This window comes from Salarias fasciatus (assembly GCF_902148845.1).
Source record: "Salarias fasciatus chromosome 7 unlocalized genomic scaffold, fSalaFa1.1 super_scaffold_4, whole genome shotgun sequence".
In the NCBI taxonomy this organism is placed as follows: domain Eukaryota; kingdom Metazoa; phylum Chordata; class Actinopteri; order Blenniiformes; family Blenniidae; genus Salarias; species Salarias fasciatus.
In genome coordinates this window covers 21973007-21999560 of record NW_021941229.1, presented here as the reverse complement: position 1 = coordinate 21999560, position 26554 = coordinate 21973007, and the positions used below count along the sequence as shown (strand labels likewise).

The window sequence follows — 26554 nt, the reverse complement described above, 5'->3', positions numbered from 1 at the left end:
AAAAGAAAACATAAATACATAAAGTACGTGTTCGAAAATATTCGTCTTAATTCATACAGCTAAAAGCTGCAGCAGCTCCTTTTTGTCGCTGAACAAACAGAGAAGCGGAGCTGTTGAGATGTATTAGTCACCCAGTCTGTTGGAACAGCTCTCCAGTTTTTAGAGAGTAATTACCGTGAAATCACTGTGCTTGTCAAAAACATGGCGCACAGACATGTCTGAGTATTTTTTTCCCTCCCTCCCTCTCTCTCTCTTATGATTTTTGTGTTCTGTGCTCGGCTGTATACCTGCTCCTCCAAGCTTTCCGCTGCCAACACCAGCAGCCTGCTCCAGGCATGTTTGATTACCGGTCAGATCTGGGATTGATTTAGAGACGGGTTACACGCAAACATGCTGCAGAAGAACACGCTTTGTACACAAACACTGCTCGCCGTGCCTTCTTCCACTCGCTGCTGTTTTTATTTTCAGAGTGGCTTTTTGTCTTGGTGTGCGTCAAGCCACTAACGGCCCCGTAAATCGCTCGAGCGTCAGCGCTACGTTACGAGTGTTAATGTCTGTCGGGCGAGGCCGCGACACGCCGCGAGTGTCACCCCTGCTTGTTTACAGCGGCCGGACGGAGCCTCGTTTGCTCTCCGGTAGACGAACGCCGCGCTCACGCGGCGCCTTATCGTGCTTATCGGCCGGCCGCCCCCCCCGCTCTCCTGGCACAACAATGGCAAGGTGACACTCGGAGATTAATATGAAAGCACAGAGGCCAGGAGGAGCGGCGGCAGTAAACACGCCAACGCCGGCAACGTACAGGCTGATAAAGCCGCACGGCAGGAAGAGAGCCAGACGGCCGGTGTCGCCGTCCTCGTCGTGAACCGGATCAATGGAGCTAATTAAGCCACGTCCCGATATGACCCGGTGTCACAGCCCACCTCGTTACTCATCGCAACGAATGTCTGCTCCTATATTGACGCAAACGCGCAAGTGTGCGATGTTTCCTCATCATCCTCATCAGCAGGCTGCGAATTGGAACGAGCTCGCCATTCTCCGTCTAATTGCTTCTCATCCACTAACCAGCGACAGAAAGAGAGACGGGCTGGGGGGGGGGGGCGAGAAGAGAGAGACGGCGCAGATATCGAAGAAAGGAAGAAATTGAGCAGAATGAAGAGCAGAGAGGAGTTAAAAGGAGGGAAGAGAGGGAAACAGGGAGGAGGTGAGCGTGATGTGAATGATAGAGATTATTGGGAGATAAGGCGCATCTGTCAAGGTAATCGTCTCTGAGCAATAAAGCCTCTATCTGCAGGCGAGAGGGGAAGAATAAAGGCAGAGTGAGAGGGAAGCAGCGTTTGAGTGCAGCGTCGACATATTTGGTTGCTTTAGATCTCAAGATCTAAATAGATTTTAAAAATGATTATGCAACTTTTCACCGAGGGGGTAAAAAAAAATAAATCAAATGTTGATTTTTATTGCTTGGAAAAGTGCAGTTTCAGTTTATGTCTACCTTATCTGCACTTATATGTATAATAGCCTGAAAGTGTTTTGCTGAACAGAAAGGACTTGTTTAGAATCAGGCTGATGAACAGAGCAACTTGATAAACAAACATATAAACCTGCAAAGTCATGTAAACACACACAGTTGTTAATACAGAGTTTCAGTGTTGCACATGAACATGTTCGTGTTTACTCCGCCCAGTACTTTACAGTGTATGTGGCGCATATGGATCTAGAGGCAGCTGTGTTCACTTCCCCAATTGTTCCTCGTCTGTATTGATTTCCAAGTCTTCACCAGCAGCGCCATTGGAAGAAAAAAAACAAAAGAATTAATCCATTTTGTCGATAGTTAATATTTCACTCCCTTTATTGCCGGAAGCTTATCCAGGTAATATCCAGGACCAGGGTGAGAAACCGAGGCCGTAATTACTCTCTAAAGGCTGAGAGAGGGAAGACAGTGATCCTGTGATTCCAGATGCTAAGAGCACATCTGAAAATGTGCACATCTTTTAATTTCAACATTTTGTTTTTGTGTCTTCCAGACTGGTGGACTTCACCAGGCTACCGTCGCCCACCCCAGAAAATAAGGACCTGTTCTTTGTGACGAGGAGCTCAGGGATCCAGCCTTCCCCCGCACGCAGTTCCAGCTACTCCGAGACCAACGAGCCCGACCTGGGCATGGCCAACGGCAGCAAGAGCCTGTCCATGGTGGACCTCCAGGACCCCCGCAGTCTGGAGGGGGTCGCAGGTCCCGGCACCTCGGAGGCTCTGGGCGAAGGCCTGGCCTCCGGGGTGGGCTGGTCGGCACGGGCCCCGCAGAGCAACATCCCCGGAGGCCCCACCCTGAGGAGGCCGGGCCAGACGCCCACCACCCCGGGCACGGAGGGCGCCCCCGGCCGACCCGCCCAGCTGCTGGCCCCGCTGTCCTTCCAGAACCCCGTCTACCAGATGGCGGCCTGCCTGCCGGTCTCCCCCCGCGGGATGAACGACTCGGGCTCGGAGTGCCACAGCTCCGTCAGCTCGCACAGCAACAACGAGGACGGGCCGCCGGGCGGGAAGCCGTCCTTCTTGAACCACGGCGCAGGGGGCGGGGGCGGCGGCGGCGGGGGGAGCAGCGGGGACGAGTACACCCGGCGTTCGGGGGAGTTCAACCGCCGGCAGCTCTCTCTGACGGAGACGCAGCACCAGCCCACCGTGCCCCGGCAGAACAGCGCCGGCCCCCAGCGGAGGATAGACCAGCCCCCGCCTCAGAGCATCACGCGGGGCCGCACCCCCCCCAACCTGCTCAACAGCGGGCCGTACCCGCGGCCCTCCTCCGGCAGCATGATGACGTCGTCCCCGGACTGGCCCGGCAGCGGCGCCCGGCTACGGCAGCAGTCCTCGTCCTCCAAGGGAGACAGTCCTGAGACCAAGCAGAGGGCTCAGCACAAGCAGGTACGAAACGGGACGCTTCTGCTGCATTTTGGGTGTCAGTGTGCTCGGAACCACCGGCAATGCAACCAAAAAGGGTTGGATTATTTCTCAAACGGTGCTCCTGCACACATGCACCACCGTGCACGGTGCCACCGCTGGTGTCAGCTTTGGACAATAGTGGTTCTTCTATGAGATCGGTGGCAGTTTCAGACCGTCACTGTCTTCACTGGCAGTGCCAAATGATTAAACCGATTATCCACTGTCAATATTTTGATCACTTTAATAAAAGTTGCATGCTGGATAAATTATGCTAATGCTACCTGGCGAAGATGAACAGAAGTGCCGTTGAGTTTTGCAGCTCGGGGTCTCAAAACATCAGACCAACCTCAGCATCCCGAACTCCGACGACAACTGGAATTCGCCACACTGATTAAAGAAGATGATGCTCATTGCTGTCAAGTCAGCCAGATATCTGTAATTACTCGAAATTACAGTTACTGTTACAAAACGCCCATGTGTGTCATGGCGCGTTGGGAGGAATCCGTGTGGGTGTGCAGACGCCGCACACGGAGCCCCAGTGAACCCCGCTCACAGCTCACGTAATAACAGTCATTTGCATACAGGCGGCTCGTCGCCACACCGCTATTTTACCGGTCAGGTTTAATGGGACGGTATAGGCACAATTAGCAGCTCATTAACCGGCAGCATATGTGCACACATGTGCCGCGAGGCAGCGGGAAACAAACCTCCCGGACACAAACAGATTGAGCGCGGCGCTGTCGTGTGAGCGCCGGCGTCTGCGCTCACAGAGGAAATATTCCCACTTGACAGCGGCTCTCTCCTCATCGCCTTTTCTGGTAAGTCTGCGCTCGTTATTGCCGTGCGGGGACTCCAGGCTGCAGCTCTAAACACAGGTCAATCGCAGCCCTTGGTGACTGGCTGAAGGAAAGGATATTGGCGCGCGGACTGTAATGCCCCCACCTCCACTCCTGAAACCAGGATCGGCTTTGGATGGACTTTAAAACCAAACCACACAGTTCAAAATCCTCATATTCTGTGTATGATTTCCTCAAACGGTAAAATTCAAGCTTTAAAACTCTCCATCTGTCATAAGAGCGTTTCATTTATCTGTGCTATCAAGGCGAGATGAGTCCGTTTATGAATGGTCTTATTCATCTGGAAGTTTTAGAAAAATATTTGTACCGGCATTGAAATCTAGACACAAATTCGTGACCCAAACGAATGAAGCCTTTAGTCACAAACTGACTGCATGAGTTTTACAGTTCTGAAGGAAAAGATTGTTGATTTTGCATAAAAAAAGACAAATTGCTTAAAACATCCAAAGTTTTTATAACTATACGAGCGTAAAGGTTTCACCATTAACACGACTCAGTTTAATCTGTAAGTGATCGCTTTAAAAAAAAAATGTAATATTGATTCTAGAAGTTTTCCGAAAAGCTTGACTTGACTGTAAAAGCGATGGTGTTTCCTCTGGAGCGCTCGCACCGCTCGGATTCCCCTCGTCTCCGCTCCGCCGTCCATCACACAAGCTGCCAGGTGGAGACAGAACAACACACAACCTCACCGCCGCTTTCTGCCTCGGGGACTGGTTTTAATCTGCTCATTTATTCCCACGCTGCCCCCGCCGTCACCGCCGCCCAAGCCGGACGGCGGGGGCGTGTCGCCATTCCACCTGCTGCGAGTCGGTGCATTTCAAGCTTATTTCTGTTGTGTTTCTGTGGTGATCCTCCCCCTCCCCCCCCCCCCCCCTCCTCCCCCCGTCACTTGCACTTGGCTCATGTGTGTGTTTGTGTGTCTGTGCGTGTGTGTGTTTGTGTGTGTGTGTTGTGTTGGTTTCACTAGGCCCCCTCCCCAGTGAACCCCAGTGCGCTGGACCGCACAGCAGCCTGGCTTTTGAATATGAATGTGCAGTTTTTAGACCATGAGGGGATGGAGCCCGAGTCACTGAGAAACAGAGAGGATCTAACTCAGGTGGAGAAGGTAACCTACCATCCAACCCCCACCCCCCCTCCGACCTTTACCAACCCCCCCCCCCCCCCCTTCACAAACCACCTCAGCCCCTGATACCCCCACTCACTCCGCTGTCCTTCCTTTCCTCACCACTCATTAGCTCCCGCCATGAACCTCCCTCTTCGAGAACATCTCCTCTACTCTTAATTACCCTCTCGGTCCTTTCCTCTCAGTCTGACGTTTCTCACCCATAAAATCTGACTTTTAAATGGCCGTTTATAGCAGAGCAGTCAGGTAAACATCTTATATCTCGAACAGCCTCTTCAACGCTCATCGGGTCGTGTTTTGTTCTCGGTGAAGCACGCACGGCTTATCCAGGGATGAATGAATGCAGGGACATCAGGAGACTTTGTCACCGCAAATTAAAAAAACAAAACGGCGCAACAGAGTCGAAATAAGACAAAAATATGAAATGGATGTTCAGTTTAAACACAACAAGCGTGCAACAAAATCCTGTAAAAGTGGCTAGAAGAACGTAAAAAGGAGCACTTGGCACAACGTGACCAGAACTGATAACAAATTTTGGATATCAGATTGAAAAAGAAAGAATATTTTCAAGTAGATTGCAAAAAAAAAATCTTATTTTCAACGTTGGTACGGTCCGTTCTTTTAAGTTAATGGAAAATTCAAGGTGTTACAGCCTGTTTTTATTGATATTTTTCATGGTGTACTAACATTTTTGGAATTCTGTTTCTACTTGCACATCATGCACACGCATGATCTGTACTTTGAAATCATATTTGTGCATAAATTCAAAGTAAAAATCCTGCATGTGCATGATTTCCAATACATCTCTGATCATTTATTCTGGTAAATTTACCAAAATCTTGACTTTACTCTGAGTATTTTTCAATGTATTTTTTAGATCTTTATTCCCTAAGATTATTCATCTATTTTAGAATGTTTTTCAGTTCATTTTACCCTTTATATTGATTAAAAAATCTTAAAATTTGAATTTCACATTTATATATGAAATGTTTAGTAACATCTCCACTTATTTTTGAAAATCCTCTATTTTGAATAGATTTGGATATTGTTTATGATAATCCTCATCAGAATGTCACCATTAAACCAGCAATTTATTATTTCTGGATTACTGTTTGATTAATATTGTGGTCGGAAAAAACAGGTGAAATGGTTTTGAATCTAAAAGAGATGCATTGAGAACTTCTGTATTAACCAAATGAATTCGATTTGAACAACATGCAAGATGAGACAAAGTGTCCAGAAGTTGTTGGTGGTAGAAAAACCATCATAGTATAGTGTAGAAAACCCAGCATGAAGGTTTTATACAGTCAGGAAGCTTCTAATTAACAGTTTTGCTCTTTAATCAAAGAATAATTTCCTGGAGTGTTGTGTGCATTGAGACCCGGATTGCATTTTTATCCTTCCTCAAAGAAAGAGGGAGAAAAAAAAAAACTCCCTTCACCTGCAAACACCTTCCCTTTACAACTCTCTCTCCTTTTTATTACCACCTTCGAGGTTAATAGAGCGAACCGGGTGTGTGTGTGTGTGTGCGGTTATTCACATGCAGTGCATCCACACGGACGTGTCGGAGCGTGTGTGTGTGTGTGTGTGTGCGCGCTTGCATCTGTGTGAGAGATAGAGACAGAAAGAGGCTTTCTGCTGCTTCCTCTGCCTGCGTTTCCCGCTTCAACCTTTACAACCGTTCACCCTCGGCGCTCCGCTTCCATGCTTTGGTTGGCTGCCACATGCTCCCTCCGTTTTTTTTTTTTTTTTTTCTTTTCCATCTATAATGAATACAAACCTGTCATCCTAACATAGCTCACACTTTATGGAAGCCAGCAGCCCAGGCAGGGAGAGCAGCCATAGAAGGCAATAACTTCAGTCTTAACAAAAGAAGCCACAGCCCGCCTTAAAATAGCCGAGCGGCAACAAGAGAAGAATCGGAAAACAGTACATCTTCGACACACAGCGGAGGATATTTATACTCCCTCATTGATTTATACACGCGGTTTATGTCCACTCGTCAAAACAGGACGTTTATTTTTGCTGTGGCTAATTGACGGATCGGTTTCTGGGCATGTTGGTTGCTGGGATTATGTAAAAAAAAAAAAAAAAAAAGAAAGAAAAAGACAAGGACAATCAAGCCTTTCATTCATTTATTCATTCGTTCATCTTCTATACCGCCTTCATTCAGAGTGCGGGCGCAGAGGCTGCAGCCAATCTCGCACGCACACATACATACATACACAAAATGCACCGTTTTTGCTTTTTTTTCTTATAAAGAAAAGGTTTGCATTTACATGGCAAAGTTTTGGAAATGTCAGTTTACACAGAAACACAGAAAACAGTGTTTTCCATCACATGAGGTGATAATTGATTCTAGCATAGCAGGCCACGAGTTGGCGCTGTTGTTTTTGTAATGGAACCTTCAACTTTGAAACTAAGCTGATCTTTTTGTATTTTAATTCTCCTAATCCTAACATACAGACGACAAGAAAGTAAAAAATATTGTTGATATTCATGTTCATCACCCATGAAATCTTATTTTTTTTCTACAAATAAAAATCATAGATCATATATTTTTATATATATTTATATATATTGAGCTGCAGAGTTAAGATTTGTCAGATTTACAGTTGATAATATTCCAGAGTTTCTATTTTGTCCCTAGTTTGTGAATTTCTTTGATAGCCTCAATAGATTTCTGACTCTTTATACCTCAATCAAAAGCTCTGAGCTCTTCTACACGTCGGTGTGAATGGATGTTATTTGACACCAGCTTCACTATTTTGCCCAGAAATTCACGAGAAGCTGATTCCAGCTTGTAGAAATGTATGAAACCTTGCTTTCTTTACGTTCGTCCGAATCCGCCACACGAATTAATAACTCATCTAGCGTAGCAGGAAGCGCTCTCCTTCATCGCTTTTTGATTTTAAATATCCGATAAACTGATGCGGTTCCGGCCGGGATCAATAACCTCCTCGGACCCTGTTAGTAATCCATGAGCTGTGTTCTCAACGTAGTCAATACAAACTGAAGCTCTATTGATGAAGTGAAGAGTGTGTATCGTCTTTATTCCACTCAGTGTCTCTCTACATGACAACACACACACCTGTGGGTTTACAAAGTTTAGAAATGTATCAGTAAATGTACATAAACCTGCAGGAAGAGAACAGTAGAAGATCTCACTGCAGTAGAAATAAGCTCGATAGTTCGTTGAAACTCTTTTCCTGTGAAATATATTTACCTTCCATCATTTCAAACAAATCATTTAATTCATTTATTTCCTCAAGAATTCCCTCAGTTTTTTGTGCTCGTTCAAAAGTCAGTGTCTTTAATTATCTCTCATGGGAGAAAATCTAAATTTTTTAAAGACATTTTTTGACTTTGCCGCGTTTTAGATATTAAATAAGATAAAACCTTTTCTTCATCAGTTTAGAGAACCTTTATTTTTCGAACTCTCCTTGGTGTTTCGCTTCATACTCTCAGTATCTGTGTGTTAATTTCCAGACACAGTTTCACTCTTCGTGCCTGTCGGAGTCAAACTAGGTGGAAGTATTCACATCAGTTCTCGTGCCACCGACTGAAAACACATCAATATTTAGCCGGCGTTGCAGAGGCGCCGGGGTTATATTTCAGAGAAAGCTTTATCGCAATAAATATTCAAACACGCCGTGTTTATTCTCAAAATAGCTGCTTGAGAAATGTTAGCACAGGAAAGCCAATTGAACGTTTTCCAGGTGTTTGTGACGGGGCAACAATCTGTTTTTAGTTCTGAAGGAGACCAGAAAGAAAAGAGATGAGACTTTTGTTGGGTTTTTTTTTTTTTTTTTTTTTTTAGAATCCCCGATGAAAGTGCAGCTCTGACAGCGGCCTGTTTTTATTTTTTTCTTGACTTGACATCCTTTGCTTCGCGGAGAAACGGAGGATGCAGGTGAAAGAGCGTGAGGAATGAGACCGGACGTGTCGTTCAGTCCGCCGGGGCTCGTAGGAGCAGGAGTGACGGTGATGCTGAAGACGAGGAGAGGAGAGCAGGGATCAGACGAATCTGCCGGAGGTCACTCGCTGAGGAAAGGGATTGATGGGAAAATGTCGGCGTGATGAGCAGGAGATGGACGTGAAGATGAACGATCCCGCTGTGCGGAATAGAGACTGATCTGAGTTTGTCTTCTGCCTCATTTTCCGTCAGTTCACACGGAAAGACGGCGGATTGTCAAAGATACAAATCAAACTGGTTGAAAGAGTGTATTGAAGTAGCCGCGGTGTGTGTGTGTGTGTGTGTGTGTGGTGTGTGTGAACGGCGGCAGTGTCGGCCGCTGAGCAGCCGCTGGATGGATCACTGTGACATTTCAAACAGACGCTCGCCGTCTCCGGTGGGTGAGTCCCGCCGACCTCTCACAAACCTCTGACTTCTCATTTAGCAGCGGCGGTGACTTGTTGGCGTCTGCTGTGTTTCTGAGACACGTACCGAACCTCAGTCAAAACCTCAGGGAATATTTTTTTTAATAATCCAAAGTTAAAATCAGTGCTTTAAGATTAAATCTCTCGTGACTGAAATTCGAAGTCCAGCTACAGTTGCTGAAGTGAAAGCCTCCTTTTGGCTCGTGTCTCCGTCTCTCTGATCCTCTTTAATTAGCCGATTATTAGCTTTGGCATTAGCGTTTCTCATGAAACTCCTGTTTACCGAAGGACGGGCCCGGCGCCGGCGTTAAACCAGCTCAGCGTCGACGTGCGAGACGTGACGGCCGTCAGCGGATAGAACTCTTTATTTTATCCGTCTCTGTTTGTCCAGGCCGTCGCATTGAGGATTCAGTCTCAATAAGGAGCTGCTTTATTGGATGATATGAACCCGTAACCATGGTAACGGCGGTGTATCCGCAGCCTTGCTTGACATGAACGTACCTTTATAAAACCTGAACCCTTCCTCTGAGCGTTGTTAATTACTCTCAGCGGTTTTGTTGCTGATTGTTGAGCATCTTCCTCCCACCGCAGCAACACAGCAGCAACAGTTCATTTAAGTAAGACTGTCCTAATGCAGGACAGAATCTTACAGTCAAGTACCTAATTTCAATAAATATTAATGTAACTTCTACATGTAATCACGTTATAATCTTCATAAAATAGGAATTTAAGGCCACCGGTGTCTGATTTAACTACAAAACTGCTAAATCGTGTTTAAAGATGCATATAATTTAACACTTCATTTATAAAATAATGAGCTATATAATCATCCCTCGCTGTGAAGAGAACGTCTCTCTTCTGGCCTGAAGTGACTCCTTCCCGTGGTTGCATCCCTCCCATTTCACCTCCTCTTGTCTGTATTCATCCTAAACCCTCCTTTGTTTTCTGCTTCTCGCTGCTCTTTGCCACTTTCATCTTTTAATAGTCTGCTGGTTTCAGAGCTGAACGAGGTCCATTTGAATTCCACTCTGATTTTCTATATTTTCGGAATGATAGCCGTTCTCCTGTCGATGAAAGCGTCCGCCCCAGTGTCAATAAGCAAGTTTTTGCACCGTAGCCTCGCAGGTCCCGGTGTAAAAGTGCCATTATGAGAATTGCTTGTAAATGAGCCGTGTGATTCGCTGGTAGAGGCGGCGTCTCTGCTCTAGACAGAAACCACACCGGAGAGGGGAACGGCGTCGTTGAGAGATTTCCTTTCTTGCACTTTGTCAGCTGTGATAATGAAGACGAGGATGATGATGATGATGATGATGATGAGGCTCTCCTGGCTTGTTTCTTCAGTACCAGCAGGAGATCGCGGTGCTGCAGGAGAAGCTGCGGGCGTCGGTGCAGAAGCTGGAGGAGTACGAGGCCCGCCTGAAGGGGCAGGACGAGCAGGCGCAGAAGGTCCTGATGGAGTACCAGGCCCGGCTGGAGGAGTCGGAGGAGCGACTGCGCCGGCAGCAGGACGACAAGGACCTCCAGATGAAGAGCATCATCAGCAGGTGGGGCGGCGGAGGACTTCATTTCTGCGTGTTTCATAACTTTTTTTTTTTTCTTTTAACGACGCTGGTCTCCTCCGGACTCCTCCAGGTTAATGTCGGTGGAAGAAGAGCTGAAGAAGGACCATTCGGACATGCAGGCCGTGGTCGACTCCAAACAGAAGATCATCGACGCACAGGTCGGTCTGCTGAGCCCAGCGGCGGGTCACCTTTATTCATCTATATTATACCATTAACTGCAGTATATTAGACCCAACCGGTCATGTAATAATGACCGATAATGTGAAAAATCCACAGTTTAGATGTATTACAGCTAAAAGTAACAGTAATTTTCCATTTGAGTTAGGATTCCTCGGTGGTCAGAGGCCTGTCAGTCGGACAGAAAATATCTAAATATCAATCAGGGACTTTTTTTTTAAAAGGGATTTCGTGTTTCTGGGCTTCGCTCTTCGTGCTCTCATGTCTGATATCGGACTGGGAGAGTGGGAGCAACTCGTTCTCTGAAAACTTGATTTTTGTGTTTATAAATTCGTAAACTGTTTGATTTGCGTGGGGTCACAGAAATACGAAGACATGTTTAATTCATCGCCGTCTCCACTCTGCTATTGACAAGCTTGAATGGCTGAGCAGAATCTCAAAAAAAAAAAATCCTTCTCTCTCATATAAAACATATATTTTACACGTTTCCTCTTCTTCTGTAAAAATGTAGCGTCTTTATAATCCTCAAACATTGTGCTTGAAATCTACCTCAAGTAACAAAAAAAGGTTTTTATTTTGCATTACATTGTGAATGTTGATTGATAGAAATATCCCCAGTGCTCGCGTGGGATGACGCATCGCAGGATTAAACCCGACCAAGCCGCCGACGCCTCTCCGTCTGTTTTACATCAGAACAAACACAGACAGGCAGAAAACTCCGTCCAGGCATTTAACAGTACGGGGAGAGGATGCGCCTGTACTGTAACGCGGCGTAAATACACATCCAGATAGAAACACGGCGGGTTAATCTTCTCCACAGCCGCAGTAATGACAGTTTCAAACAAATACACCCAAGTCAAGCAATCGGCTCCCTCCTTTGGTAAACGGGCACGGAGCAGAGGAAAATAAAAAGGTCATTACAAAGACAGCAAGAGGAGCTGTCGTGTTTAAAAAAAAAAAACATCTCTGATACCAACTGTTTAACATACAGTGCAGGATTTTAGTTTTCTCCTTCTGCCAGAGGAAGCTGTAAAGGTCGGCGAGTTGTTCTCAGAGTAGTAATCATCCCAGTCTGTCTCCAGGAGTTTGGTTCTTTATCAGTTATTCTCCTGTACAAACTAATGTTTCACGTGTCGTCCACTGCTGTCATACTGGTCAATACGTCCCTTAATTTATCTTATACAACCTTTTCATTCCAGATAATCTCATCTGAAATAGGATTAAAGACAGGTTGGACAGTTTATCACAAAGAGAGACACACTACTGTAAGACTAATGTGATTTGGCTGTTTGGTGGTCGAAGCTGTGCTTTTGCAGAGTGTGTGTCGGCCTCCAGGGGGCAGCAGGGAGGAGCAGGTGAGAGAAGGTCTTTCAGGAGGAGAACTGGAGAAGGATGTTTAATATTGATGGCTTCTGGTGATTGGTATTATGAATGTATTGACACTGAAGACGCAGGATAATAGAATCTGTATTGACACACAAAAGGAATTGGGTGCAAGAATTTGGCCTTTTTGGAAGTGTTTTAGTCTTTGCTGAAGTTTTGAAGAGTCTGTATCTTCTTCCAGAGGACAGCAGTGCTTTAATACGCAGCTTAGTATGTTAAAGAACGAGTTGAAGCAGGAGACGTTTTGGAAAAGATATTGTCTCTCGATCAGCTAATATCCTTCTCAAAAAGAGGAAACAGTCTCATTTTGTCTCCCTCTGTCTGCAGGAGAAGCGCATCGCGTCGCTGGACGCCGCCAACGCCCGCCTGATGAGCGCCCTCACCCAGCTGAAGGAGCGCTACAGCATGCAGACGCGCAACGGCATCTCGCCCACCAACCCCACCAAGCTGCAGATCACAGAGAACGGAGAGTTCAGGAACAGCAGCAACTGTTAGACGGACGGAGCGGAGTCTGCCTCCAGCCTGCTTGTGTGTGTGTGTGTGTGTGTGTGTGTGTGTGCGCGCGCGAGCGAGTGTATGTGTGTGTGTACGGTTCCACAGAGAGAGGACGTCTACGTGCATGCGTGGATGCATGCCCGACAGAAAGACTGCAGGACTGCGCGAGAGAGCGTGGACTTCTGGGAATGCATGTCCACACTGTGGAGCCGGTATGGGAGCGAGGACATGGCTCTGGGGGAGGGGGGGAGGGGGGGGAAGGGGGAAGCAGCCGGACAGAAAAGGGAATGTGCAACGTGACGGACAGGAAACCAAGAGAACAGGATCACCAGATGGCCTTCATTCACGAGGGGTGGCAGCCGCAGGAGGCGGGGCGAAGCCTGTACATATGAAACTCCGAGCTGTCAAACACTTTGATCGGGGGCGACTTGACACCCCCAACCCCCCCCACCCACCCACCCACCCCTCCCTTCTGCCCACGCCTGGGACAAACCACTATATAACCACACACAGTGACGACCACCGGTCGCCCTCTCAATCCCTCTCCTCCTCTTTCCTTCCTCCTCGCCCCGAAATCCGTGAGGATTCTCACTTTACTGGCCCTGAGCGGCTCCCTTTTCCTCCTCGTGCTTTATTTTGAAGAACCAAATAGGAGCTAAAGAGTTTTAACAGAAACAAAACTGATATTTTTTTCGTCCAAAACAATCTTTATTCCCCTCCTTCTTACCCCCGGGTGTGTTCCTGAGCATCACGCTGTCCCCCGTCCCTCCCTACCCCCCACCAGCCCCATCCGATCCTTCAGGTGGATTAACGCCCTGCAAAAACAGAGAGATTCATACCTTTTCTGGATGTGGCGAGAAAAATAAAAAAGTTATCTCTGCTCAGGACTTTAAATACCGAACAAAAGAAAGTCTAAGTGCAGAATTCATCACGCTAACCACTTCATCTCTCTGACCAATCACAGCACAGCGCCGGGACGGTGACGTGTGTCGTTCGAGCTGCGAGCGAAGGAGGATTTCTCTGTTCTTGCGGCGTTTGCCACTTTACGTAGTGCACTTTGTGAGAAGCTATTGGTACATGAAACGCCTTAAATAAGGAACACACCTCGACTTGACCCCGCAGCTCCCCCGTTTCTGCAAAAAAGAAAAAAAGAAAGGCACAACTTATACTGTGGATTTGTAAAGAAGACAAAAATAAACTCTTAAATGTATTATAAACGCTAAGATAAATGAATTCTATGTGATACTATATTAAAATTTAATATAGATGTATGCAGTTTTTTTGTTCTTCTATAGAGTATATACACATATACCTATATTTGATAATGTCAAATATAAAAGCAGCCCTTTATTTAGGAGATCTAGTTTTATTTTTCTTCTCTGACGATGAAAGACTGTAGTGTGTAGCGAGCTTTCGAGCCCCGGAGGAGGAGACGCCGCGCTGAGCAGTGATCAGGACCGTCGCTTCGCTCCGTCTTCACGTCGTCTCAAACCTTCACAAAAAAAAACCCAAAAAGCTTAGTTTATAGAAAAAACACAATTCAAAACTCTGCAAAGCTGTCAAAGTTCTAAAAAAAACTGAGGCACAAATAAGTCAGTAGTCTGAGAAAAAAAAGTCTTAATTCTGAGGAAAAAAAATTAGTGATTAGAGTAAGAAAGTCATTTCTGGAAAAAAAAAGTCAGTAAAAGAAAGTCAATTTTGACGAAGAAAGTCAGGAATCTAGGATGACAAGTAATCATGAGGAAAAAAAATCAGTAATCTGAGAAAGAAAAGTCATGACTCTGAGGAAAAAGCTGATCTAGAGAAAACAAGTCACAGTTCTCAGGAGAAAAGTCAGCAATCTGAGGAAAAAGTCATAATTGTCAGAAAAAACGTCAGTAATCTAAAAGACTGAAGAAAATGTTTTAATTCTGAGGTGAAAATATCGAATTCTGGGGTGGACAATAAATTCTGCAAAGAAGTTAGAAAAATTGTCCAAACAAAACATCTGGACGCTGAGTGTAAAAATGAATTATTGTCAAAATTCTGACAAAAGGCATAAAGTGGAAAAGCGCAGGTTTCAGTGTAAAAACTGTCCCTGGTCCTTTTCCGTGGGGAAACGGTCTCGCCGATCCCTTCTTCCTGTCGTGGCCTTCACTCGCCGAAGGTTCTGGGTTCTGGAGGTTCTCCTCACTGCTCAGGCGATCCGGGTCCCTCTCAGCCGATCTGTGCCGGGCTCCTCGGTCCTGCAGGATCCAGTCTCCAGTTGCACAAGAGCTGTTGAGAGACGCGTTCAGAATCGCTCGCTCAGACGAAACACTGGACCGGGGCGCCGTCCTGTACGACGGCGTGCAACACTTCCTCTCTAACCGCTTTACTCGTCCGTGGTAATGAAGTATGCTGCATCCAAACTGTGACTCTGTTGTTCCTTGTGGCATCACCGCTCTCTCTCTTTTTTTCTTCTTCCTTTCTTCGTCTTACCTCTTGCCGCCTTCATCCCTTCTTCTTCTTCTGAATGTGAAGACTCACAGTTGGTCTTAACGTGGGCTTCGGTCCCTCGGATCCCTCCCACCTTCCCTCCCTTTTCTATATTTTTTGTATTCATTTTTCTGACATGCATCAAACTATATCCATCGGTGTGAGGCTCCGCATGCTTCATCCTCGCTCTCGAGCCAATGGTAGCGTTGGTGTCTCCATTCGTTTTCTTTGGTTGCCGGTTGGACAGTGAAGATGAAGACGATGATGATGATGGTGGCGAATGGCTTGCTGCAGGCGCAACGTGAATATATGATAAGTGAGTGTGTGGAGAGGGCCTGGCAGTCTGGGAAAGTGTAAATAAAATGCTCACACTATTTTTACCTGATGTTAACAGAGCTTTTTGTAAATGTATCTCGTGCTCAAACTCTGCTGTATCATTCTGGATATTGTAAATACAAGATAGCGCAGTCCGTCATCTGTCCTCATTGGGTAGAACTATACAGTTAAATTAACCTTTCAGTGTTCTCTCTGTTGTTATTTTTGTTTTGTTTTGTTTTTTTTTTTTTTTTTGTATTTAGAAAGTAATTCTCACTAGCCAAAAACTGATTACGCTAAGTAGGAGTTGGACTCTTGGGATGTCCGCCTCACAGGCTTTCAGGCCGAGCTGAGTCCAGTCTGGATGAGATTCACAAGCACAACCCTGTATTTCTCATCGGTCTAGCTCTATGCACTTTTACGTTCAGTGGTCGGTGTTTTTGATTAGCTTTTTTTTTAAAAAAAAAAAAAATTCATTTTGTTTGTTGATGCAGCACAGCACCTCTTTCAAGGTGTTAAAAACTGTGGCAAAGTTCAAACCCCAGAAAAGACATTTTTTTGATATGAAAAGATTTCTATCTGATCAGCTTAAGACGTTTCTTTTACCTGTTTGAACAGTAAGAAAAATCACTGTAAAAAATACACGAGCGTTACTTCTGTGATCGTCACGTCCCTCCGAGTGTCCTCAAACTGCACATCCACATCAAAAAAAAAAGCAAGACTACGTCACTTCTGACTTGGTTCATCTTACAAATGAGCAATAAAACATTCAAAGGTTTTGTTGCCAACAGAATTAAACTTTTAATTTAAACAACAAATGTTGGCCAGTGTTGCTGTCAAATTTTCTTCACAACTGCTAATACAGTAGCTCAGCTGAAGGCAACACTTTTTCTATTTTGGAACTCTAAACCCATCATTGTTCCATCTGGTATCTCCATTCCATCAGTGTTAATTTGTTTTAATAGCTGAGCATTCCACCTAAATGCTAAAACACGGTGCTAAGTAAAGTTTAGACTTCAATTTAATGCAATAATTTGTTTTTGTGTTGCTCGATTTGCAGCTTAGAAAAGTTGCAAGGTGGAAGATGAGTAGAGACAAGTTACCAAAGTCAAAGGTCAAAAAAATGTGATTGCAGACAAAAGAAGATGTAAATGTGGGAATCATCAGCGTAGAGACGAAACTGGTACCGCGAATGAACATGATTTCATGTTTCTCTGTTCATAAAGAATTTGAATTTCTTTCCTATTTTGGCAAAATGTTGAGGTGATGAAATAAATTAGCTCTTAGAAAAGTGCTTTAGCATTCAAACAAGTCACATAGTCTTGCTTTAAACTTCACAAAAAAATTGAAGTAAAAGCCATCACATATTTTCCCCGTTAGCACACACTAAAGTAAAAGAGGCACTCGGATTTTTTTTTTTTTCTTTGCCCCCATGGCAGTCTAACTTTTTTAAAATCAAAAATTCCAGAGTGCACTCTCGATGCTACTCAGCTACTCCGACAAAAAAAAAAGATGAATCAGCCTATAAAAATCTATAAATAAAGTAAAAGATGTTGTATGTTTTCTATTATCTTGTAGAAAATACTTTTGTAAGTATGTTGAAAGTATAAAGTATTTGCTGGATTCTGCTTCCTTTGATGACAGTGACAAAAACAATAATGTACAGAGGAATTTGTGTTGACAAACTGTGGCTGTGCAATTTATGTACATTTGCAACTAGACCTATTAAAGTTTTATTTAGCTATTTTAAAGTCCCGCTCACGTGTTTCTTTGTCCCCTCGGTTACTCTGAAATGTAAATGAAGCAGGGTTCATGAAATACTAAAGCTGTCTGAGACGGACGGACGGATGGACGGCGAGAGAGAACATATGCTCGGACTCGACGTCCAAAGGCGGCGTGGAGGGAATGATGGAGCCATGCGAAGGAGACGAGCTTGACCTACATAGTGCCTGATTGTTATTCCCCACAGTAAGACTAAAATGGCTTTCGCGATGTTGAGGAGTAAACGGCTCACGATCAGGAGAAACACCCTTCGAAATGTTGTTGAAACGCGATTGTTGTTGAGCAGGAGAAGCCTCATTAGCAAGCGGCGGCGCTCGTCTTGTGTATTTTACAGGGAAGACCCCGCGTCGTTAATTGCTCCCTGCGAGGCGCGCTCACGTCTTCGGCCAAGTGGAACAGGCTCCCTGCGGCAAAGGCACACATTGACGGGGAACCGGGCTCATGGGAACGCCACGGCGGGTGGAGTCGCTCCTGCAAGTCAAACCTATCAAAGACGGGCTGTGTGCTCCCGCCAAGTAAACAGGAACCGTGCACATATACTCTAATTCAATCTATTTTATGCATAACTGAATGTTTTAGAGACATTTCTCCTCTTAAGAGCTTTTTACAATCATTATTCTGAGAAAATTAATTAGTTTATGAAGTATAAAAGCTGCAGTAGTGCATGAAAATGAACAAACACCAAGTACAGGTTTAATTATTTCCATTTACACTGGAATATTCGATCCCTCCAGGATTTCACAGCCAATCAATTACATGGATAATTTGATAAGAAATTGAAAATGAATATCTGAAGCCTTTATTTCTTGAAATTTATATGATTGTGGGAATCAGCAGGGGGAAGCACGATGTGCTCTGAAATGTCCTGGCGGGTGCTGGATGCTGCGGACTTCAGGAAACACAATGGAGCGACTCCAGCAGATAACATGACAGCCTGAGTCATCTCACTTCACACTGGACTTCAAGCAGCGTGGATTCTGAACCTCTCCAGGCTCTGAGGCCTCGATTTCCAAATGAAATGCAAAGTTTACTTTCATCTGAAAAGACGAGCTGGGAGCACCGAGCAGCAGTCCAGGTAAGACGCCTGGGAAGTTGTCTGGTTTGACTCGAGGAATGCCCCATTCGGCCCGTGTCTCGGTTTCGTCTGCTCACAGAGTGACTCTGGATGTTCTGACCCCAGCCTCAGTCCACTCCTTGTGAAGCTCCCTCAACCTCCTGAATGGATTTTTCTTGACAATCCTCTCAAGGCTGGAGTTATCTCTTCTACTGGTGCCTCTTTTTTTTTTTTTTTTTTATTCCTACCACACTTTTTCCTTCCACTCAACTTTCTATGAATATGCTTGGATGCAGCACTCTGAGAACGACCAGCTTCTTTCACGGTGACCTCCTGTGGCTTCCCCTCCTTGTGGGGAGTGTCAATGACTGTCCTCTGAACATCTGTCCAGTCAGCAGTCTTCCAGGCTCAGGAATCCTTTGAAGGTGTTTTGAGTTAAGTGGTTGATGAGAGTGTGGCACCGTGACTTTTTAATATTAAATGTTTCGAGACGCTGATTCTTGAGTTTTCATTATCTGTGAGCCACGATCAACCAAATTTCATGAAATAGCATCAAAATATAAAGGTGGTTTCTACATTTGGAAGGTTGTTTTTTGTCTTTTTCACCATCTAAGCTGTAGAAGGGGAATTGACTGCGATGTTACGTTGGCGTTTTTGTGTAATCTTTGTGGGAAATTGCAGTAATTGACGTAAATGGTGAGAATTGGGGGGAAAATGTGCAAGTAGGGCGACTGACTCCATTCATCTGTCCACTATATCATCATCGTCGTCTCTGGATCGCAGAGCGGCTGCGGCCAATTCCAGCTGAACAAGAAGCAAACGGCGGAGAGCTCCCTGGGGACGTCTCAGGCAACTCCAAAGTTTCCCTTTCTCTTCCGTTCATCCTCCATCCCCGCTCCATTCAGAGTAGAGCTGTGTGGAGCTTGGAGTCTATCCCAGTTCTCACCAGGGAGCGGCGCCGTGCAGAGACCTAGAACAGGTTAATCTGTCCAGGGAGTTCTTTTAATCAGTTTTATTTATTACACATCAAAACAAAAGCCCCAATATCATACTAAGAAAACAAAATAAAAATCTGCCTGGTGATGGTGGTCGTTGATAATGTGGCTGCCAGAGAACATATAAGCTGCATCTCGTGTAAACACGCCACAGAAGAGCCCTGCAGATGGCCGTTTGTTGATGTAACAGTTGGGGCAGTTTTGGACCGGTTTCGGGGAATTTGCCGGGCATTAGAGGACGACTTTTGTAAGGCCATCTCGATGAGTGAAAATTGAAAAGAAAAAAGAAATTACTTTTTTCACTTTATTTCGGAGGTAAGGCTATGGTAAGACCAACGATGAGTGAAAATTAAACAAACAATATTTGTTTTTTGATCATTTTCACTTCATTTTGGAGGTAAAGCTATCGTAAGACAATCGGCAAGTGAAATTTGAAAAACAAAATTTTTTAATTTTTCACTTTAAGACCATCGGTGTGTGAAAATTGAAAAAAATATTTTTGGATTTTTTTTTCACTTTATTTTGGAGGTAAGACCATCAGTGAGTGAAAATTGAAAATTTTTTTTTTATTTTTTTCTCTTTATTTTGGAGGTACGGCTATAATAAGACCATTGATGAGTGAAAATTGAAAAAAACAATTTTAAATATTTTTGCACTTTATTTTGGTGGTAAGACTGTTGATGAGTGAAAATTGAATAAACATTATTAGATTTTTTGATATTTTTCACTTTATTTCAGAGGTAAGGCCATTAATTAGTGAAATGCAAAAAAAAAAAAAAAAATTAGGGATTTTTTGATTATTGTCATTTTATTTTGGAGGTAAATTTATAAAAGACCATCAACTAGTGAAAATTAAAAAAAAATTGTTTTTTTAATTTTCACTTTATTTTAAAGGTAAGGCTATAGTAAGACCATCAGAGTGAAAATTGAAAAAAAAAAAATTTTTTTTGATTTTTTTTTTTTCACTTTATTTGGAGGTAAGGCTAAGGTAAGACCATTGATGAGTGAAAATTAAAAAAAAAAAAAAATTCACTTTATTTGAGGGATATGGCTATAGCCAGGGCCGGCCGCTGGCATAAACACTCTATGCGGTTGTTTAGGGCCACAACCACACGCTCAGAAACCCACGGGGCGCTCATCTCGGGCTCATTTAGGGCACCTGAGACGCACGGGCCAGTCCTGGCTATAGCACAGTGGATGAGTGGTTAACGATCTCGCCTCACAGCAACACTGTCCCAGGTTCAATCCCTGGACCTTGTGGGCCTTTCTGTGTGGAGTTTACATGTTCCTCCTCTTGTCTGGATGGGTTTTGTCAGGGATCTCCGGTTTCCCCCATCAACCGATAACATGCACAATAGGTCAATCCTCCAGTCAGGTGATTCTGACCAATAAGCCTGGCTCTACATCTGGAGATGGGTTTCCAGGCGCTCTCGGCAGCTGCCCACTGCTCCTAACGGAATGCTTCAGCGGAATCGAAGGATGGATTAAATGCAGTGGACGTATTCCGTTGTACATTCAGCGTATAATGACAAGTAAAGCACCTTTACCTTTTGTAAAACCATCGATGACTGAGAATTGAAAAAAACATTTTTGGGATTTTTTGATAAATTTCACTTGATGTTGGAGGTAAGGCCATGGATGAGTGAAAATTGAAAAAAAATATATAATTTTTTTTCACTTTATTTTGGAGGTAAGACCACTGATGCGTATTAATTGAATTTTTTTTTTTTTGACAATTTTCACTTTACTTTGGAGGTAAGACCAACGATGTGTGAAAATTGAAACCAAATTTTTTTTCTTCACTTGATGTTGGAGGTAAGGCTATATAGTACGACCATCAATGAGTGAAAGCTGAAAAAAAACTATTTGATTGTTTGATATTTTTCACTTTATTTTGGAGGTATACTATAGTAAGACCATCAATAACTGAAAATTGAAAAAAAAAATGTATGATTTTTTGCACTTTATTTCGGAGGTAATTGTAACACCACCGATGTGTGATAATTGAAATTTTTTTTATTTATATATATTTTTCACTTTATTTTGGAGGTAAGGCTATCGTAAGACCAACGATGAGTGAAAATTGAAAAAAAAATTTTTTTGGATTGTTTGATATTTTTCACTTTATTTCGGAGGTAAGGCTATAGTAAGACCACCAATGTGTGATAATTGAAAAAATGTTTTTTTTAAATATATTTTTCACTTCATTTTGGAGGTAAGGCTATAGTAAGACCATCGATGAGTGAAAATTTTAAAAACATTTTATTTTTAGATAATTTTCACTTTATTTTGGACGTAAGGCTACACTCAGACCATTGATGAGTGAAAATTGCAAAAAAAAAAAAAAAGATTTTTTGATTATTGTCACTTTATTTTGGAGGTAAGGCTATTGTAAGACCAACGATGAGTGAAAATTGAAAAAAAAACAATATTATATATTTTTGATAATTTTCACTTAATTTTGGAGGTAAGACCAAGGATGTGTGAAAATTGAAAAAATATTTGATTTTTTTAAATCATTTTCAATTTATTTCGGAGGTAAGGCCATTGATGAGTGAAAATTAAAAAAAAGGGGGTTTTTTTTCACTTAAAGCTAGGGTTGGCGATCTGCATGAGCTCCATTTTTTTAAAAATACTGGTTAAAATGATCGTTATGACCCGATGGGAAACAATTCATAGCGTGTTTTTAAAGTAGTTTGGAAAATATCCGCAATCTACAGCAGGAGTAAAACGGGTAAAACAGCAACCAATAGTCTTGCCGGGACACCTTTTTTAAACCAATCAAATCCCTTCGCCGTTCGACCTGGCCCCTGCGCGTACATGTCAATAGTGTGCACTGACCCTGGTTCAGTGCGCCCGTAGAAGGATGGAGCATCGTTGCAGAATGGCGGAGAAGAATGTTTTGGGGGTTTACTTACCGTTGAGTGTGCCATAACTTGTCGTAGTGCATGTAAAGAAAAACGAAGAAACGAAGCGCTGAGGACAGGATTTTCACTTTATTTCGGACGTAAGGCTACAGTAAGACCATTGATGAGTGAAAATTGCAAAAAAAAATTTTAGATTTTTTTGATTATTGTCACTTTATTTTGGAGGTAAATTTATCGTTAGACCATCAACGAGTGAAAATTGAAACTTTAAAAAAAAAAAAAAATCACTACATTTTGGAGGTAAGGCTATAGTAAGACCATTGATAAGTGAAAATTGCAAAAAGAAAAATTTGGGGGGGGGGTTTTTTGATTATTGTCACTTTATTTTGGAGGTAAAGCTGTAGTAAGATGAGTGAAAATTGAAAAAAAAAAATTGTAATTTTTTTCGCATTATTTTGGAGTATCACAACACGCTAATCAATGACAGTAACTGGGAGTCACCGCAGTTTTTATTTGGTTATTTGGTTAAAGCTATAGTGCGTAACTTTGGTCGCCCTCTAGCGGAATTCTGCATTCTTACAACAATAAAGCCGGCGCTTCCACATGACATACGCCCAGGTGTCCCAGGTGTCCCCGGTGTCCCCGGTGTCCCCCCCCCCAACCGCTGCCACGGTGATTCGCGTTTCCACAGCGCAAATCACCGTTGGAAACGGTTTTTATTCTATGTGAATAAGAACAGCTATAATTATAAACCAAGTCACTTACTTATCCAACAGCAGCAAGGCAACATCTGTGTCTGCCCTCAGCCCAATTTCTGCTTTCAACGCTCTCCACCGAGGAAAAGCCACGCCAATACAAATCCTCCTTTGCCTTCTCCATCGGTTACTTTCCTTCTTCGACGGAAATCCTTCTGCCGACCGTCCAGGCTTTTTTTTGGTGGTAGGATCCACTTCAGGACTCTTTCTCGGCCGTTTCTTTGGCTTATCTGCCATGCCACTTCCTCATTCTGCCTGAGCGCTGCCTGTTGCTATGAGACCCTCCACGCGTCCACCGCGTCCTGTTGTGATGTAAAATGCGTAATTTCCTGCTCGCCAGCGCGGGAATGTCGCCGGTCGACAAGCAAAGCAAGAATTATATATATTGAAAAATCCCACGAGATGTTAGAGGAGCCGATCGGCTTAATCTGCATTTTGTCATCATATCCGCTAGTAGTGGCTTGGCTAAAACGGACATTCACAGACATTTAAAGTTACGCACTATAGCTTTAAATGAGCACGATTTTCATACATAGCTGTACAGTGCTTAGCACTGACAGGACAAATGTATGGTTTGAATCTCGGTTTGGCTTCACTGTTAATTCTTAAATGGATGTGAGTGGCTTTCTTCCATTTGGATGAAGTGGCGCAGAAGATGGAAGGACTAATCTAAATGTATGAGTTGGTTTAAATAATAAAATGTGCTTGAAACAACACTTTAAACTTTTATAATGACTATAAATGTAATTCAGACTGAAGTGGGTGCTTGGCATGAAACAAAGTGTGTTCAGTCCGCCAAATTCACTGAATGGGTCTCACAGGGGTATTAAACATGCAGTCCGTGGGCCAAAATCAGGCCTGCAGGTGGTTTGTTCTGGCCTGAAGTGCTCCCAACCTACAGCGACGTGACTAAGAAAATGGTCCAGGAAGGCCTGAACCAGCCCGAACTGTCAAGCCCGAGCCTTGAAAGCAGAGACTGTGTCAGCCTCCCGAACAGAAACTGGGAGCTGGTTCCACATGGTAGGAGCCTGATAGCTGAAAGCTCTGCCTCCTGTTCTACTTTTAGAGAACTTTTAGAACCCTCCAGAGCTTTAAAACGCGCAAGCGTCTGGCTTGGTCTGCCGCGGCTTCCATAGTTCAGGGTGCGCGCGCAGACGTGCACTGCGGAAGTACGATATAGCACTGTTTACGCTCGAAAAATGTACTAAATGACCTCGTTTCGAATTAATTATGGACGTTACCCGCTCAGGACACTTGGATTACAGCGGACGAGCAGTATGAAGGAAAATAGGCACGTTTTGTGGACTTCATGGACCTTTTTCTTTCGGGCTCTATCGGTCCCTGTTATATGGAAGTTTGTTGACAACGAAAATCCCCCCGGATCTCCGGCTGCATTTGAGACATCAAAACAGTGCTCCAGAGTGTTGCTCAGCAAGAGGGTGAGGAGAAAATGAGGCCAAATCGTTGTTTGGGTGAAGTATTCCTTTAAAGCTTCATAGAGCCACTACAGAGGGACTGAAGAGCCACATATGGCTACAGAGCCACAGGTTGAACACCCCTGATCTAGATTGTTAAGTCTAAGCCATTTGGAGATATACTGTTACTTGCTGGCTGGGAAGTAATGACTGAAGTTGGGCAAGTCTAGCGTGATTATCTAGTTAAGTGTGATTATCTGGGAGATAGAGGTTTGGGAGTCCTGCAGGAAAAGTGAAACATCATCCGCATAAAGAATAAAAAAATCTTATGTTCTATATTGTTATTGACCAGGATCAAAGTTCTCTAAATGGAGTCACTGCATCAAGAATTGTGTTTATTTTTTATTCTATAATTTCATTCAGTTCAAATGAACTTTTCCTTATATCCTTCGGCACGTGCTCTTGTGGGAAGACAAGATAAGCCTCCTCCAGCCATTTAATTCTGAGTTCCAACTATAAAGTTCTTGAAGCTTCTTTCATTTTCTTATGCGAGGAGAAGGAAATTACTTTTCCCCCTCATCGCTGCGTTCTCTGCTTCCTTAAGAACACATGCTGAGGTGTCTGGCAAATTATTTTCGAAATATATAGACCATTCTCTTAAGAAAGCTGAAGAACTCGGGATCTTTAAGTAATGGCGTACTAAATCTCCGGTTTGTAGTTGGTGGTTTATTGTTCTTATTTCCAAGAGTAAATGAAACTGGTGCATGATCGCCGAGAGTGATGGGATGGGTTTTAATTTTTGAGATGTCATTCATCAGTGAGCTGCTAGTTAAGAAATAACCCAGAGTAGGAATGGTGAACTGAAGAGAAGAATGTGTTTCCTCAGACTGATTAGTGACAAAACGTATTTTCGATTGGAGACAGCTAGCTCTGTTGCCGGGTCGAGGGGAACCCAGAAAACCTGCAGCGGCAGCAGTGGAGAGTGCAGAGCGGCAGCTTCAACTGGCAGTGGCAGCCTCTGCAACAGAAGGTCGTGCAAACACTGGCAGATGGTTGTGCTGTGAAACATATCTAAGGTCTTAAAACATGCTAGGAAAAAAAAAAAGAGGGCCGTTTCAAATGCATCCATCAGCCTCGTTGCAGACGGAGATGTAAACAGCGCCGAGTGCCAGCAGTGCCGCCATTATATGTGACAAATGGTGCCCTTTAATTAGCTCATGGGGGAAATCACTCCGATGTGAGACAATAATAGCGCGCACGCGAGCTGCACTGGAGGATTCACGGTGATGTTTTCGCTCACCGCGCTCGTACAAGTAGCCATCGCCGTTTGAATATTAAAGAGAGAGTGGAAGAGGACACAGGTCTGCAGCTCAAAGAGCAAAATGGGTTTTAATTTTTTTTTTTTGCAGGTTATCAATACAGTTTTTTTGTATCACCTGTGAGTTCACAACCTCGTACATCTACGTCACGTACTCATATCCACACCTGCAGTAAATAAGTTAATCCTAGAGTAAGTAGCAGAAACTTTAAGTCCATGGGTTGTTTGACCACAGCTGCCCACATTTCAAGTAGTTCCATCACTTTAAGTTTCTAATCTTCACATGAAGGTTTCAACAAGAAACTCTAAAAACAGTTGATCTTTTGTGTGTGTCCATAACTGCCAGGAGTTCTCACCACTAAAAGAAGCTCAAATCTCATTCAAGAAACAGTGCGATCTAATTTGTGATTTTTCTGTGCCATGCAATCACTGCTGTAATGAAGAGGCCGCCGTGTGGCAACAAAGTCGTAACGTCGTCTCCGAAGCTGCACCGAGAGAAGAAGCAACGCTGCCTTTTTGTTTTTTCTTTTTGCTCTCCCTCCTTTTAAATACTTTTCACTTCTCACTGACCAGCTCGTGAAGCTGAGGATCAACAGGCTTTCATCGCCGAGCCGCACAGGAAATAAATACAGCACCGAACATCTGCTCGCACGTACACAAACCACACGCACGTAAAGTCGCAGCCACA

General features: G+C 43.9%; 1 protein-coding gene across 7 annotated transcripts in view; it reads left to right on the top strand.

Moving 5' to 3' along the window:
• Window positions 1–16434, top strand: part of dab2ipb (DAB2 interacting protein b) — a 175623-nt gene extending 159189 nt beyond the window's left edge. For 6 of the 7 annotated variants that reach the window (XM_030085470.1, XM_030085469.1, XM_030085473.1 and 3 more), the window contains 5 exons: window positions 2022–2913; window positions 4756–4893; window positions 10633–10835; window positions 10924–11011; window positions 12741–16434. In XM_030085470.1, the coding sequence (XP_029941330.1) occupies window positions 2022–2913; window positions 4756–4893; window positions 10633–10835; window positions 10924–11011; window positions 12741–12908 (1489 nt within the window). In that variant the 3' untranslated portion in view covers window positions 12909–16434. The remainder of the gene's footprint in view (window positions 1–2021; window positions 2914–4755; window positions 4894–10632; window positions 10836–10923; window positions 11012–12740) is intronic. The other variant, XM_030085471.1, reaches the window with a different exon arrangement.
• Window positions 16435–26554: the final 10120 nt, after the last annotated feature.